General features: G+C 30.2%; 1 protein-coding gene across 1 annotated transcript; it reads left to right on the top strand.

The window, feature by feature from the left end:
* The first annotated feature begins 11,915 nt into the window (after positions 1 to 11,915).
* LOC114754310 (uncharacterized) lies at positions 11,916 to 12,515 on the top strand. Its single transcript, XM_028943089.1, has one exon. It carries the CDS (start codon positions 11,916 to 11,918, stop codon positions 12,513 to 12,515), a length of 600 nt encoding a protein of 199 aa, XP_028798922.1.
* The last annotated feature ends 6,230 nt before the right edge of the window (positions 12,516 to 18,745 follow it).

The following is an 18,745-nucleotide window of genomic DNA, read 5'->3' as shown; positions in this document are numbered from 1 at the left end:
CCAATTGCTATACGTCAAGGCGGTAGGAATTTATGAAGAGGAGTGCTACTTGCAGACTAGATGAGGAACAACATTTACATGAAATCTCTCTGGTCCTTCTTTTTTTCCTTGTCAATGAATGATTCCTATCGCTGAGCGAAAGATCATGATGGAATTGGCTTTTGTTATTTGTGTTTATTGTGTTTATATTAATCCTCCTGACCAAAAAAAAGTGTTGCTTATTACTGCTAATTCCTTGAACTTTTAAAATGAGAACATAATCACATCTCTAGCCATCATAAGCGATGTCCTTAGAATAATACAAGTATTACGTTGTGACCGCTTGGGAATGGGAAACATCACCGGTTAATAAAATTAATAAGTATTTCAAAGTGTTTATAAAAATATTTCATTTTATAAAAATGTAATAAAGGTAAAGTAGTCCATATAAAAATATGGTCCCTTCCCTCACCCCTTTGAACCAACCAAAATAACATTAAAATTCCTCCATTCACCTCCCCTTCATTAAAACCTCTTCCTTCCTTTCCTTTGAATCAAACATACCCTACGGGGTGTCATTGAACTAAGAGATTCTTAATGTCAAATCTCAATTATTAACTGTTAGAGGCATTTTAGGTGAATAAATATATTCATAATTATATCGAAGTGCATGTTTTCAAGCAAATGTTGCTATCTCACAATAGAAGTGGGAGAAAAAGTAGCATGTAAATGCTTTCAACATTTTAAGGTTTTTATCTTCTTAATAACGATGCGATTAAATATTGTAACGGTCTTATTGACCCAAAAAAAGTAGTAGTAATGGCTTGTGCGGATTTAAACAACTAATTTTTTCTATGGAATAAATTGATATATTCCTCCCTGACCATATTGCATTGTTATATGTATGTGTCCCTAATGTACACAACATGTGTATTTATCTAATTAATTTCTTATATTACATATGCAGGGCTATTCCACAAGAAAAAGAATTTAAAAAACTCATTATAATATTAGGCGCTGTTGTTGGATGGCACTACCCAGATATATCACCTTTTCTTGAGCATCCAGCAATTCTATGGATATTTATCATATGCGTATCCATCTATGTCTTTACATCAGATGTTATCTCAGGCTCTTGTGCTTGCATAGCACAAATATCGCTACTGGTTCGCCATGATCTTAAGTTATATCTCTTCATTGCCTATGGGACATCACTGTTTATATACTTCAGCTACAAAAAAGTATGGGATATGTGGAAGAGGGGAGTATCATATTTGAAGACTAAGTGGGATGCAATTACTGAAGGCAACAAGGGTTCTGCAAACTCCACAGGTGTTTAGATCCTACTATCCTCTCCCAACATCTACGACCTGTAGCTTATGTTCGCTTTGCAAATAAATTTTATTGTTAAGGTCTAATTTTACCTTGAAAGTTTTCACTTAGAAACAATGTTGTCTTAGAAAGTTTTTTGGGTTTCATGTTGCCTCGAAATGTTGCCTTGAAAATTAAAAAACATAGCAATGTTATCCCAGCAAGATTGATCGTGAGTGAAAACTTTCAGGATAAAATTGAATCTTAACACCCTTTTTGTCCCATGTAAGAGAAAGTGACTCTGTGTTACATGACCTTCTTTGCTTTGACTTGCCATTTATCCTCAGATTGTTTCATTGGCTTTTCATTGCAATGTCATCTGGTAGTATAAATCAATACTGCTGAGAATGTTTTGTTCATACATATATGAGAACAAGGAGGTAATGTGTCATGAGATTCAAAAAATAAAGATTTATGTTTGGGGAAAAGCCTTTTTTTTATTCTATTCCCACCCCCAAAAAGGAGCCTGCCTCTATTTGATTCTAAAACGAGGAGGTTTATGTTAATTTATGGTTGTGTCCGATCCACTTTTATGTGTCAATGTGAGGCTGTAAAACCTCAGATCAATTTGGATGAATCTAAGAAAACAATGAAATTAATAATTGATGAATTAATGTGATGAAGTATTTCAGAGAAAACAGAGAGAAGGCATGGGAGACAGGAAAGGAGAAGAATTATATCCTAATTGACCGTTATGGTTTAATATGGAATATGGAATAGATCAGAATTAAAGACAAGAAAAAACTATATAACACCAAAAACCAATTTCTTCTACAGATTATCATATAACATAGAACAGAAACAGATAACAGGCGCATACACCCAGCAAATATAAAATAAATAGTATAAGAATTCAAAAGGCGTTCGGTGAATCAGCATCCACAGTCGCTGTGTTTGAAGCTGAGTTTTACTTTCTGAAATTAAAGTTAACTTCTCTCAGATTTTTTTTCCCCCTAAAAGAAACAAAACAAGAAGTAGCTCATGAATGATGACGAAGCTGTGATACGAGGAAAGGCTGAGAAAGGCATAAATAAGAAACAAAGAAGAAAGATCATAAATGAGAGGGACCTGATTAATCTACACTACCTCATGCGAGAAGGTTCTTCACGGCGGATCTGCATCGCCTGAGGGGTTCTGGTGTGAGAATATGAGAAATGGAAATCCAATGCTTCAACTAACTAAACTCTGCATTTATTTGTTGTGAGAATATGAGAGCCACATGTTCTTTGATATTTCTCGCCCTTCTATCGTCACACTGTTTGCAGAAAGGTAAAGCGTATGTTGGAGTGGACCTTTCGGTAATGCGTTTAAAATAAGCGGCTCACTTTCTTTCCTTTTTTTTTTGCCATCTTCAAGTGGCTCACTTTCTACTTGTAATCCTTCTCATTCATCATTCTTAGAAAATGACAAAAAGCTCATGGCATGATTTATATATCAAGATAAATCATCGGTAATATATATATATATATATATATATATGAATATAAATCATGAACCGGAAACAATGATTTCTGGCCAAAAAAAAGGAAACAGCGATTAATTTTAGAAAATGATTTGGTATGCATATTATTAATCATGATTTCTTTTTCTTTCTTTCTTTTTGGCCTTTGGTATGCATAATATGGTTCTGAACAATAATGTACAGGAAGAACGTAAACATTTATCTCCCTCGCAAATTATTGTACGATAATTTAATTAAATTATATTTAATTATGTGGGTGCCCATGATCTCTATGTTTCTCCTCTCCTTGACCAATCATCTGAGGATTCTTTGTCAAAGACTCATTAATGCATCAAGCTCAGCTCAAAAAGAAAAGGGCAGGCTTCAAAAGGATATGTAAAGTGATTTAAAGGAGGATCTTTTTTTTTTCCTTAAAAAAAACATTATTCACCTATTTCTTTATTTGTAGTTCTATACTAGAATTTGACGTCTTTTAACTAAATAAACTAAGCATGATTAGTTGTTGTTTTGTTCCGGGATTATTTATGGGCAACAAATGATGCTCGTTTCTCTTTCTGACACACACACACACACATCTTCAAAATTATAAGGCAATTTTAATTAATTTACAACTTCAGTAAAATAATTGATAAACTTTAAAATTACACATTCTTACCATGTTTCTTCTTATTTGATTGAATGTCAATTATAAAAATTGCACCCCTAATTAAGGACTTTTTTAAAAAATCTTATTAATTACACATTTAAAGATAAAAAATGTCTTATAGTTTTAAACACGATACTCAAAAAAATGTTTTATAAAAATGCTTTAATTTTTTTTACAAAAATACTATACATAGTATTATGAATAATTTCTCATTAAATAATGAATATAGTCAATTCGCTATCATATCTTATTTGCTCTAGATATAGAGGCAAATTATTTAAAATAAAAATTGTCTTGACTATTGCGTTTTGTGGTCATGATTTTTGTAATATTCGATTAATGTGGCTATTTTACGCATATACTATAAACAGTAAAAATAAATACCTAAATAATACGTCATGACAAATATTTGCCCAAATATTATACTTAAACCCATTCAAAGCTACAACAAGTCTAAATTTATGTAGAAATCATTCTTGTCAAGAAAGACTTCCATCACATAACAGATGTGACCTCATGTTTTTAGAAAAAAAAAAAAAATCGGACGTATGTGAACGAGTTCACTTTTATCATTTGCACTTTTCGTCTCGCTCGAAGATTTACAGGTGAGAGGATAAATGACCAAACAAAATGAATTTAGAAAGAAAGAGGTGGGGACTGGAACATACCAAGACCAATGAAAAAACAAGCTATTTGAACAGGGAGGTTGGTGTGGAGAAAAATGTGTTTGATTAATTTTATTTGTAAGCGAGATTTTAAAAAAATAAGACTCAAGAACCGAATCTCATATTCCTCCTCTCATTCCACTTAGGAATAAAAATATTATAATAATTATTTTAAAAACTTAGAGATTATTTTATGCTCAAAATTATTACAATATTTACTCTTAAAAAAGTTTTTTTAAGAATTATTTTATTTTAAAAATTATTATAATAATAATTTCTTTGCTTGGCATAAATATTTTTTTATTGGAGGCAATCATGTTCAAGGTATTGTTGACCAATAAAAGTGGACACCTCTCTCAATGAGGATTCGAACCTTAATCTGCTACGGTATGAGGAACTAACTAGAATAAATATTTTTTTTATTGAAGACAATTCTATTCGAGGTACTATTTGGCAACAATAGAAGGTATCTTTTTCAATGAGGATTCGAACCTTAGTCCACTACAACGTGAGAAACTGGCTGGCATAGGTATTTTTTTTCATTGGAGGCAATCCTATTCGAAATACTATTGAGCAATAAAAGTAGGGCACCTCTCTCAATAAGAATTCGAACCTTAGTGACGGTGTGAGAAATTAGCCCCAACCCTGTTGTTTGATAATAATAATATTCATAAAAATAAAGTATTATAATAATCTTAAAAATAAAATAATTCTTAAGTTTCTTAAAATAACTATTACAATATATCATTCCTATTTTTTTAAGCTATGAATGGTATAATTGTCGAAAAAAACTTTTTTAAGAATAAATATTATAATAATTTTAAAATCCCTAAGTTTTTTAAAATGATTATTATAATATTTTTATTTCTAAGTGGAATGAGAGGAGGGATACGAGAGTCAGTTCTTGAGTCTAATTTTTTTTTAAATTTTGCTCACAAATAAAATTAATTAAACACATTTTTCTCCACACCAACCTCCATGTTCAAATAGCTTTTTTTTTCATTGGTCTTGGTATGTTCCAGTCCCCACCTCTTTCTTTCTAAATTTATTTTGTTTGGCCATTTATCCTCTCACCTGTAAATCTTCATGCAAGACGAGGAGTGCAAATAATGAAAGGAGCTCGTTCACGTATTGAACGAGTTTGTTTTCCTTTTTTTTTTTTCTAAATGAGGTCACATCAGCTACATGATGGAAGCCGTTCTAAATGACTTCTACATAAATTTAAAATCGTTCCATCCTTCAACGAGTTTAAGTATAGTATTTAGATAAATATTTGTCATGATGTAGTATTTGAGTATTTTTTTTTTATTGTTTATAGTATATGAGTAAAAAAGCCGATTAATGTTCATGAGAAAAAATGAGAAGTCATCAATTGTTTCAGACATGGAAGATAATTTAAAATAAAAAAAAGAAATTTATTCACTAGCCCTCATGATTTTTGTGATATTTTATTTTTAAAATATATTATTATATTAATTAGAAATAAAAATATTCATTACAACAGGCTTTTTATGCGCACATTAAAAAAATATTGAAATGAGAATGAATTTTCATAAATTATGCAACTTAAATTAACACGTAAATTAATGTACATAAATATAACATATGAATAAAAAATAAAAACTAATACTATATAATAATAAAACAGTAAATATTAAAAGTTCTTTTCCTTTTTATTATAGAAAAATCGTTCCTTTCCTTTCTCTTCCAACAAAGCCAAACTCCGCTCTCCTCCTTTACTTTCTCCCTTTCAAAGTCCAGTCATACCCAAAGAAGAGTGTTTGGTAGGGGATGGAATTCTTGTTACTTGGCACTGTGAATCCCAGGGAGATGGGAGGGAGGGGTGGTACTGGAAATTCCCCTTCTTCAGTCGGCTAGTCTCCGCCTTCGGTCTCCTTCCTTTCCATCGTTGATCTGGTCATTAGCCGTCCGACCTCCGTCCGTCGTCTCCCTCTCTCTTCCTCTCACAATCAGACGCTGCCATCGACTCGGAGGCTGACCACCTGCAAGTCCAACGGCAAGACACGGTGGACGTCGTTCGGAGCAACGAGCTGGAGAAGTTGAATATGGACGAGGCGTTGATGGATCTGCTGCTGAGACTCGATTCTGTGCCCAGCATCGATTCGACGGTGAGGGAGGCTCGGAGAAAAGTGAGCCGTCGGATTGTGGGGTTGAAGCAAATTGGGTTTATGCTTAGTGGCCACGGAATGAACTGAATACGTACAGAGAAAGAAAATCAATGTGAAGAGAAGAATGAGGTGGTGAAAGAAAATTAGAATTATTTACAGTTCATTTCCAATCTATTCCTCATTTCAATCCCATCTCCATTCCCTTCAATTTATGTCCAACGCTTTTTGACCTTTTTTTTTTTTTTTAACATGTGCATTAGATACTATTTATAACTAAGGTGACAAATTTTGAATTTTACGCTGGTGAAAAATTGAATTTATATACTTGTTTCAAGCTTAACTTGCCATTTGAATAACTTGATTCCACCAAGACAGATAGATGTGATGGTTTGCCCATTTGTATACCTCCTTCTTATTAATATTTTGCATATCTAAATGAACTGAGATGTCAAGTATTTATTTCATTTTTTTATTATATTATATTATACTTTATATGCTATAATATAATGACTGGAATATATGATAACATCAATTTTATGTATATAATAATATATTTTACATGACAAGAAAATACAAATAACCTATTCTAATTTCTAAAAACTGGCTTTTCCATCCCGTCATTTATCAAGGGAGGCCAAATAAACCTATTCTAATGTTTTTAGGAAGATTAGCTTCTTCCTTTTTCTTTTTTTTTTAACCAGAAGGAACATTAGCTTAACTAAACTTATTCTTATGGTTGATTTGCACTTAAGTTGTGTTCTAATTCTCAGAAAAATATTAGATTACAAGTTATTTATAATATTTTATGAATATATGTTCGGTCAAAGATGATGCCCCAAAGTCTATTGTTCGCGCACACCAGAGTCCAAGGTGAGCGGTCAAACTAAAGTATGCGACAGCGGAATATTACTGAATTTAATTTGAAGCCTACATATATATGTTTTTGAATTAAACCGATTGTGTATATGTACAAACATCAAAAAGAAATTTAATTTCCTTAACACAATCATACAAAAGAAGAGAGTAAATTAACAGATTCAGATAAAAATTTGTTTAACAAGTTTTCACTCACCAGCATTAAACACCTTGCAAGCTTTTATGGGTTCAATATTACTTCAAGTATAAAATCATAGCAAATTTGATTTGCACCAATGGCTTGGATTAAAAAGGATTGGAGGGGTGAGATCTCGGTTGATGAGGGTCTTCTTTTTTTTTTTTTTTTTTCAGTTTTTTCTAATGAAAAGCTGTATTAAGCTGTATTTCAACTAAGGGTAATCCTTCGTCAAAATCCACCTGAGGACGTCTCGGTGGAGAATGATTAAAGATACATCAAGGATCTCGTGCACATGTTAAAAGCTTTATTAAATGATAGTTCTAGTTAATACATATTATTAACAAGGATATTTTAAGGAAGATAACAACAATTTATTATAAATAACTAATTTAACTAATTTTTTAATCTACTCAAATTAGTCATCTGATTCTTATATTAAGGACTGGAGGTAGTATAAGTAGATTAATAATATTAGTTAAATTAGTTAATATGATATTACTTTAGATCCTTAATATAAGAGCTAGTTAAGTAATTGGAGTAAATTAAGGAAGTTTGTCAAGTTTAGTTATTTGTAATAAATTATTATTATCTTTTTTAAAATACCTTTGGTTAAAGTATTCTTTTGGTCCTTTAATTTTTCATAAGGTTTTATTTTGATCCCTTAACTTTGAAAAATAAACTTTTAGTCTTTTAACCCTAAAATTGTTAATAAAAAATGATGATATTGAGCTCTTGAATGTTGATAAAACATTATTAAATACAATATTAAGTTTAATTTTCAAAACAATCATAATTGTTACAAAAAATCATCATTTAAGATAATAATTTTAAAGTTAAAGTACTAAAAGTATACTTTTTAAAGTTAAGGAATCAAACTGAAACTTTACATAAAGTTAAAGAACCAAATTTATACTTTAACCAATACCTTTTCTAATTATGTGTATTAGTTAGACCATTTGATAAAACTTTAACATGTGCAGTTACTACAAGGACTATTTTAAAAAATGGATAAATATGTGAGACTAAGTAAATTCAAATCTTATATTTAAGACCAAATCAAATATCAAACTAGCTCTTATATTAAAATCAAAAGTAGTATATTTTTTTTAAAACACCCTAAACATCTTAATTTTTTCCTCTCCTCTGGTTGACTATTATTAGGAGGAATATCAATAGAGCTAATTTGAAAAATTGATAAATATGTGAAATAGATTTTACATATAGGACTAACATCAACTTCTCAATTAAATCCTATATTAAGATTCAGAGTAGTATATTCTTTCCAAATTTTTTCTTATTTAATAACTGTTGAAACGCTTATGCCTAATATCGATCATTAATATTATTACAGTCTTACAGGCATTTTAGGTGAATAATATTATTTATAAATATATTTAATAAAATATAGACGAAGTACATATTTTCAAGCAAATGCTGCTCCATATTCGCTTCAGCAAATAATATGAAATTATCAACAAAAAGGAGGTGTGGTATTTTATACAAAGTATATTATCCAATCAATTATTTTCACTTTAGAGAACATTAAAAATAAATAGATAAAAACTGATTGGAAAGCACAAAGAATATATATAGAGAGAAGCATAAGAACAATATAGACATAAGGGCAAAAATACCTTTTAATTTTAAAAAACTACTTTTGCATAAGTTATAAATAGTTCTTAAGTGTTTTTACAATGATAATTAAAAAAAAATAGTTTTTGACACATAACTTAAGTCGTGCAAACATAAACAATTTCAACTAACTGATCAAGGCAATCCGTCTCGAAGATGACATGCTTGAAGCCATTATCGCAGCAGGTTAATTTCAGTCCCCAAATGACCCCCCAAACTTCCGCCCGAAACTCCCTTTTATTATTCCGCATCAATCCTCCACATGTTGATGAGTTCCCACTAGTCGCTGCGGCCCCATCCACATTTATCTTTATCAAACCTTCACTGGGAGGAGACCACTGGTCTTGGAATCGACAATCCTTACTCAATTGAACTTTTGCTATAATGGCACCTCTATAAACATAATTATCATATATTAATTTAATAAATGTTTACAATAACAATTTCAATAAATTACATAACGTATAAATTGCTTCGAACTAAATTTTTCTCAATTGACTCCCTCATCACATTTTAGCTCCTTAAAAAAAAACCACTTTTTCATATTAAAACGGATTTCCTTTTGTGCTTTGAATTATTAAGTTGGGGATTTGTATTAATTTTGGCTTCCATGAACAAATTAATGAAAATGCCTCTAATCATTGAATAATTTACTGTTTACTTAGGAATGAGATTTGGAATTTGATCCGTGCTCAATTGCTCATCACAATGAGCATCATGTGCTCATAGCTATAATAAAATCCGATAGATAAAAAAAAAAATCTGATTTGAATGATTCATAATTAAAAATTTTAATAGGCAATCTTTTTAACGATAAATTTTTCGTTTAAAGAAACGTCAATTACGGAATTCTCTTTATTTTTATTTTTGTATCTATTAAAATAAAAAAAATCATCTAAAAATATAAAAATACTTAAATTAAATCTGGATATTCAAAATCAATCTAAATGATCTTTCTTTTGGGCGGCGTGTAGAATGATCAAATTTTGGTGCATTAAAAGAGAAGAAATGGGGTGAAGGGTCCGTGGAAGTCACTAACGCAATGAAGTCGAAAAAGGCGTACAAAAGTAAGCTAAGGCTTTGTTTGGTTCAATGGAAGGGAGGGGAGGGAAGGTAAATTAAGGGGAGGGGAGGGGAGGAAAAGGGAGGTTATGAGTTTTGTTTGGTTGTAGGGGAAGAGAGTGGAGGGGAGATTTCTTGTTTGGTTTAGGAGAAGAAGGGAGGTGAGCTAATTTTAAGTTGATAAATATATTCTTATCTTTTTATTTAAACTTCTTTATTATTTTATTACGATATTTATATCATAATTATTATTTTTTAATTTGTGGATATAAAAAAATTAGATATCTTGAGACATAACAAATAGATTATAAATAATCATATATCAAAATAAGTGTCAATAAAAAAATATATTATAATCTTTAGCATATTATATAAATTATAAATAAATTAATGCTACAGGTTTTAAACTATTCCATCCTTAATTATATAATGTGCGTAACCTCACATGCTTAATTAGATAATACACAGAGTTTTGTATAAAAAATAAAATTGAATTAAAATAGGTATAAATGGACACACATATCAACAAATTTGGTGATTGATAATATCATTTTAATAGATCTCAACAACTTCAACTCATATAAACCAATAAAGAATAGTTTTATACAGAATAAATGAATAAAAAAATACTAATAATAATGATAAGATGACTGAGGTGGGGGATCATGCAAGGGGAAAAGATGGGAAAGATTAATGGTAAAGAGTGTGGAAAATGATAAAATCAGAGAAAGAAAATATGCAACAAAAAAAAAGAATCTTTGAGGAGTAAAAAAAAAATCCATAGAAGAATAGTAGGGCCTGAAAAAAAGTGAAAAAAAAGAAGACAAAGGGTTTAAAAAAAACAAAGATTTACTGAAAAGAAGAAATTTGGAATATTCAAAAATTAACATGAGTAATTTAGTTAAGATGAGAGATAATATTTCTCTTCCGTCCAAAAAAACCCCAAATTTGGAGGGGAGGGGGGTACTAAAAGACAATTTTTTTTTTTATTTCCTCCCCTCTATTTTTCTGAACCAAACATAATTTCTTCTCTCCTCCTCTCTTCCCAAAAACCTTCCAACCAAACAAAACCTAAAAGATTATCACTGCTCTTTATTTTCCGCTGGTTAAAAAAAAAAAAAAAGGAGATTATCACTTGGGAATCAAAAGGCTAAGGAAACAAAACAAAGCTTTTATCATGAAACTCTGTTGGGGGCTTGTATGCAACAAGGAGGCTTTGTGGGTAAAGATTCTTAAAGATAAATATAATTGTGGGGATCAAAATATTCCTTCAGTTATAAAAAAACAAAACTCGTCACTCATTTGGAGGAGCATGTGTACTATTTGGAAAAAGTTCAAGGTAGGCTTAGGTAGGAAGATTGGTAATGGTATGACATCTTCCTTCTGGTTTGATAATTGGTTCATGATGAATACTCCATTGATTGACCTAATACCAGGATGTGAAGGCCAGATCGATTGGAATGAATGTGTGGTTGATTATGTAACTGATCATGGAGAATGGGATGGGCAAAAGATGGGGATTTGGCTCCACAAGCAAGTCATTGACCGTATCACTTGTGCACACCCACCCTGTGAGAAGAGAGGAGAGGATAAAACTTATTGGAAGCCATCCACTGATGGCTGTTTTTCTATTAAATCTGCATATAAGTTTCTTTTTGCAGGTACTCAGCATACGAGAGACAACATCTGGAAGATTCTTTGGAGATGGTCAGTTCCTGAAAAGATCAAATCCTTTATGTGGCTTTTTACTCATGGACGAGCACACACGGCACAACTTAGAAGGCGATGCAGAATTGAAGGAACAGACTCCTGCCCTTTTGATTGTGAACAGGAAGAAAATCCAATGCATCTGCCACAAGGTTGCTTGAATGTAGTAAACCGGTGGAAATCAGTGGTCAAAACTGACAAGTAGACTATGTTTATCTCACTTCGAGGAGTGGATTGGGTGAAGGGGAACCTAACAAATGACATTGGTTTGAATTTCACAAAGAAAGTCCCATGGCCCACCTTGTTTGGTTACATTTGCTGGGATATTTGGGTGACAAGGTGTAACAAGCTTTTTGGAAGAGAAATCACTAACACAGGAATCAATGCAAATTCTAGCTTCTTTAAGGCATGCTTAGATCAAGATCTCATAAAGCAGGGATTTCAACTAGGTAGGAGGCAACCATCTAATGCTCATTCTGATAAGCATCCGAATGATTTTATCAAGGTGGCAATAGACGGCTCGGTCTTAGATAATGGAAGAAGTGGTTGTGGGGGTTTCATTTGTGACAACAATGATCGTTGGATTTGTGGATTTAGTTGCAAATTGATTTCAGTTCCCCCGGTTATTGCTGAATTACTAGGTGTTATTCATGGCCTCACTTTATGTTGGACAAGAGGTTACAGGAAAATTATTTTATTTTTTGATTGTATAGCTGCAATCAATTTTGCTCTTAGAGGATGCGATAGTGACCATCCTTTCAAGGACATTATTGATGATGTTAGATTGTTGATTAACAGGGATTGCTAGGTCATAGTTTCCCATGTACTAAGAGAGGATATGACCATTGCTGATAGTTTAGCAAAACTTTCTCATAGGTTAGAAGGAATTTTTGGCTTTTGATCATCCTCCTCCTCTTATCCAACAAGTAGAGGTTGATGAAGGATGGATTCTTGCTCTCTTGTATTTTGTTGTTTTGATAATTGTTATTCAGTTTCTTTCAAAAAAAAATAATAATAAGGGTATTTTAGAGAAAAATTTTCAATATTTACACATTTATATTTTGATAAATTTTTTTTACAAATTTATTATTTTTAATTAATTTTAACTAACTTTTTAATCTGCAGAGCCAAGGACCAGCTCGTTTAGGCCCTTTTATAAATTTTTTTTTGTTTTTTTAAGAGTTTGTTATGTAATTTTAATACTATTATTTTTTTTACATTGTTAATGATATTTCAAATATTTATTTATTATTATCATTTTAAAATTAAATTTCACAAAATGGTTTGATTTATTTAGTTTTAGCCAATAATTTGTCCAATTAAATTTTTAAAAAATGGGTTAATTTGGATTTTAATAATGATTTGATTTACATTATGTGTTGATATTTTTAAACTATATATATTTGATAAGAGAGTATTTTTATACTTATATAACTTGTGATTTTATAATTTCAATTAGAAATTTATGAGTTTCAACAACAATATTTCTCAAACTAAAGTAAAATAATAGCTAGATTGCAAAATTTAAAAGTGAAATTTTTATAAAGAAGAAAAACTTGATATTTTTGTTACGAAAAAAAAGCATACTTATGAAGAAGAGTAATTGGTTATAGTGATGATGAAGTCTCAAAAGATTAATGATAGTGTTTCTTTATTGCACATTTGCACTATAGATGAAACTTTTGGATTTTATTATCTTGTTAATGAATGTTTTAGATTTTCTTGGATGTTGATGGATATTTATATATAATGATATTTTATTTTTGTGACTTAATTTTATTCATATTTATGTCTTTTATTAATAATTTTATTGATTTATTTTCATTTTTTATTAAAAATATGAGAAATATGAAAAATAATATTTTTTTCTTAAATGAGCCGAAAGCTTGCGGGCCTGCCCTGAACCCGTTAGCTTAAAAGCCGAGCTTAACAAATTGGGGTATTTTTTAAATTTAGGTCCTCTATGGCCGGTCCTTTTAAGCCCGCTAACCTTGCAGAGCTGGCCTGTATTCCCACATCTATGTATGATGAGGAGAGATTATATTAAAATATAATTTTCAGAATATTTATTATCTAGGAAATGATATTTTGAAAGAAATAAATATATTAACTATTAAAATAAGCCTTTACTAGAGATAAAATAGAAAATTTGTTACCAAAATTTAAGACAACTTAAAAATTTTGCTTATATTTAGAAACAAGAAGGAAATTGTAGTTGTTGCATATAAAAACCAACAGAGGAGGAGGGAGGATCATACTAGGATTAACGGATGACTCTTAATTAGCTTTTACATATCACATTATCTCTTATTTTCTTAGCTCACAAAATAGTGGATGCTATAGCTTTTTTTACGTATACCCAAAATTAATCTTATAAATCAATCACAATCAAATCTATTTCCAAAATTATAATTATAAACTAACTTCATCCAAAATCTATTCTCCCACTGCGAAGAAAAAAATAGAAGAAGGTGGAGCTGGATGATAAAATATCAGACTAATTGAATATTATAGCAAAATACATATAACTAAAATATATTGTAATTCTTTTCTTTTAATTTGTTATTTTTTCCCTCTGAACTAACTATACTACTATTCAAAACACTCCGAAAAAGGAGTAACAGTCTAGTACTGCAAATATTGTGATGTAAATAATCTTGATGCACTCTTTTATATAAGCAGTCAATATCTCCTACAAGCACTTGAATCGGGAAGACATAAGTGGCTAAGAAGGGGCTTCGGGTCAAAGGAGGGACGGGAGGGGCTAAGATGCGATTGGGTTAGTTGCAAGAGGTGAGTGAATTTTTTTTTTTTTTGGCAACACATAAGTGTCTTTCTGTTAGTCTTATTAGGAGTATTATTAGATACTAAATGTAAACATTTTTTTAAGTAAAAATTCAAATTTTGATTGTTCGCGTTGTGATTTGCCTTAACCCAACTCTTATTAGATGAGTGCAAATTGTGAAGTGATCACCATGTCTGAGGAAGTGAAAACTATGGGGATAGTTGGGCTGGGCTGTGAGGAGGTGGATGGGTCTGGAAGCAATAATGTCGGCCCAGTTGAACGGGAGGTGGGGAGCAGTAGGAGGGACCACAAGATAATCAACATCATCGCTAGGCACGTCGGAGTCCGAGGAATCCTCCGGACAAAGGGGAAAATTCCTTCTTGGTCGCCACTCACCACCATTCATGAGAATGTCCTCGAGGTGGTAAGGTTTCAAAGGTTCTGTAGTGTATAATGACTTGAGAGAAACCAAACGAATATCAAATAAAATATCTCACTAAAATAATTGTTTTATATACTTCTCTTTTTCTTATCATAAGTTTTTTTTTTGGCCGACTTCTTTTGATTTTAAGTTACTTGTAACTGATTCAGTGATTCTTATATATTAAGAAATAAATTAAATTAATATTTTTTAATTTATCCTTGTTAAAGTTTTTTAAAAAATGACCTCAAAGGCTATTATTTATATATAACAAAATTTTAGTGACATCTATTTAGTGCTTGTTAAATTACTGTTTAAAATCAATTTTGAACGTTGTTTTCTTTTTTTTTTAAAAAAAAGGTCCTCAAACACTATTATTTTAAGTACCCACTATTATGTAATTTTGAATTTATCTAATTAATAAATAATTAATAAAAAATATAAAAAAAGAATAAAAAAATGAAATGAATGTTTTTATATATATAGGAAAGTAATAGGCAACATTTCTTAAATATTGTGAAAAATAAAGGCAACCTTTATTTATATTTTTTGTGTTACTTGTTAGAATAAGAAACAGCTCTCAAATATTTATTGGCTAAAGTGAAGACGAGTAGCATCACATAAGGCAATACTTTTAAAATTGTTGCATGTGCTAATATGATTTTTTTTTTTTGCCACGTATAGATGTCCTTCTATTGTAAAGACACTCCCAAAATCAAAGGGGTGCAACCTCTCTACACTAAGTCAACACACTTACCCCACACCAATCTGTTCATATGTTATTATGTTTTCCCCCATCTTAATCAACCTTATGTTCTTTTATTTTTATTTTTATTCTTCCTCTATTTTTTTCCTTTTCTTTTATTGTTGTTATTTTATCTCACACCCACTCAGAAGACTTATTTCCAAAAGAAATGTGCTTATTTTTTTTACATTTAAGTAAACAAGAATAAAACATACTTTGGGAGACTTTTCTTTGATATGCATACTATTATGTTGAGACAATGAAAGAAAGTCTTTAATGAATGAAAATATTAGAAAGTGAGTCACTTGAAGTTAGCACAAATGATAAAGGTTGAATGGAGTGTGACTAGCTAGTATCAATAATTCAAATCCTTTCAATTTAGGGAGTGTTTGGATGAGTGTAAAAGTGCTTTTCAAAAGTATTTTTTTGTAAATCGAGACAAATTTTTTTATATATTTACTTCGTATACTGGTTCGGTTTAAGAAGTGAACCAGTCATAAAATGAACCTGTATCAATCTAGTCAAACCAGTGCTAGCCGGTGCAAACTGGCGAAAACCGGTGATGAATCGGTTTAAATGATTATTTTACTATTAGTCTTATTTTTTCTCATTCAACTTCAAATATTTCACTATATATTTGAATGAATTTTAATGATAATTTTATTATTAATGATTATTAATTTTAGTTATTAAAGAATCATAAAGGTTAAAATTCTTAATGCTATTATATTTTGTTATTGTTGCAATCAAATTATTGTTATTTTTTTTTTTATATTTTGTCATTAGTGATTATTAATATTATTATATTTTGTTATTTTCAATTAAATTTTATTATTTTAATATAACCTGTTTGATCCTGATTTGATCTGACCCATTGACCATTGAATTACTACCTCAACCAATTTAGCATCCAATTCGGTTTTTTGTTCCTTACTTTTCATATAAAAATACACACATTTAATTAAATAATTTTTATGTTATGTTTCTTTAATCATCAATTTGAGTAATTAATATTTATAAACATAATTATTTATATTAATTTAATAAATATTAACAATAACAATTTCAATAAATTGATTCTTATAAAAAATTTAAATAAATTAATAAAAAATGTAAAATGCTCCAAATTAAAATGTTTCTGGGCGGCTCCCTACGTATCCCAGGTCTAGGATTCTCGGAAAAAAAACACCCACACGCCACACACGAATATTTATCAGGGTTGAAAAACCGGACTGAAGCTCCCGGTTCAATATATGTTCGTGTATATATAATAAATAGTCATCTGGTGTTTAATATAAACCCTATTTAACTAATTTGATTAGATTAAAAAAGTTAGATAAGTTAGTTAATTATAAAAAATATGACATTTTTTTTCTAAAACACCATAATTATTTTTCTTAATATTCTCTCTCCTTTTTCTACTTGATTATGGTTGAGGGAGTATCCGTAAAAATAATTTAGAAAAAACTGATAAATATAAAATATAGATTTTATATTTAAAACTAAAATCAACTCAACAATTAGTTTCTATATTAAAAACTAAATGAGTATATCACTATTTAAGCCAACAAAGAGCTGATCAAGCGGTATAAAATCTGCTAGATCTCTTTGGATATAGATTTCAAATTTTCAATTATCAGAAGGGACATCTTTGCAGGAAAGAGAAGCCACGGACTCCGAATTGGACACATATGATATTCCTCTCATCATAAATATAAGACTATCTTTATAGTGTAAATTATACTATAAAAAAAAGAGATGCCACTTCTCTTCGCTTCCTTTATGGTCCGCTACCCTTCTTTGCTCCCGAAACTGTGCCGTTTTGGGGAAAAACAAGGGAGGGTCAGTACTTTTCTAAAAAAATCTAATATCTTAAAATATTTCTCAGTATTATTGAGTATCCTAAATTAGTTATCAGTATGCTCAGTATTCTAAAATGTTTTATTAGTGGCACCAATATCTAACACTTATTATTTTGAAGTATTTTTCAGTACTACCTACTATTTTAAAATAATTCAGTACCAATATCCCATTGAAAAAATATTTTAGGATGTTGAATATATTAAAATTTAGTTTAAGATACTAGGTGCTAATGAAAAATAATTCAATGCAATGGATATCCGATACTGGGTATCATTGAAAAATTTTAGTGTACAAGGTGGTATTGAAAAATATTTCTGAGTGATAGGTGTTAGATACTGAATGCTATCAAAAAAATATTTTAAAATACTAAGTACTCTAACAATTAATTTAGGATACTAAATAATACTGAAAAAATATTTTAAGATGATAGATATTTTTTAAAAAATAAAAAAGCGCTGACCCTTCCTTATTTTTCACCCAAAACGGCGCCGTTTGGGGAGCAAAGGAGGGCAGTAGACCACAAGGGAAGCGGAGAGAAGCCGCGTCAATAAAAAGGGTCAGTATATAAAAACAAAATAGAGAAAATTACAATTAGGTCCCATCTAAAGAAATTAAATACAAAAAATCTCTTAAAATTATGAAATTATTTTAAAGTCTAAGGGATTTTTTTGCAATAAATTTTATTTGTTTAACTATCAAATTATCTTTCTTCTTCTTTTTTTTTTTTTTAAAATTTGTATTGACAACTGAAAGAGTAGTGGTTGATAACTTAAAGTGTAAGGATTGACAACTATCGCGGCTGGTTTGATAATTTAGGATGTAATATGCTGAGAAAATATGTTGTCAAACCAACAGCGATAGTTGTCAATCACTGCTCTTTTAGTTGTCAATGCAAATTTAAAAAAATAATAATTTAGTAATTAAATAAGTAAAAATTTATTACAAAAAGATCCTTTGGACTTCATAATAATTTCATGATTTTAAAAGATTTTTTTGTATTTAATTCCCTTAGGACCTAGTTGTAATTCTTCCAACAAAATATGGCAACACTGGAACTTCAGGTCACAAAAAACCAACTCCTTATCCTCTGTGTAGTACTTCTGTTAGCGTCATTTTCGAACACTCTAACCCTCTCCCATTCGTTGTTTTTTTTGTTCACCGCCAATCACAAAAATGCACGCGCACACGCACACACATCTATTGATGTCTTTCTCACAACTGCAT

This window comes from Neltuma alba, unplaced genomic scaffold (genome assembly GCF_004799145.2).
Source record: "Neltuma alba isolate B1F8T4 unplaced genomic scaffold, ASM479914v2 tig00010128_pilon, whole genome shotgun sequence".
Classification (NCBI taxonomy): domain Eukaryota; kingdom Viridiplantae; phylum Streptophyta; class Magnoliopsida; order Fabales; family Fabaceae; genus Neltuma; species Neltuma alba.
This window is presented reverse-complemented; position numbering and strand designations above follow the sequence as displayed.

Excerpts from the sequence above, each read along its gene's own strand:
- LOC114754310 (XM_028943089.1), top strand. The coding sequence starts at position 11,916 with ATGTTTATCTCACTTCGAGGAGTGGATTGGGTGAAGGGGAACCTAACA.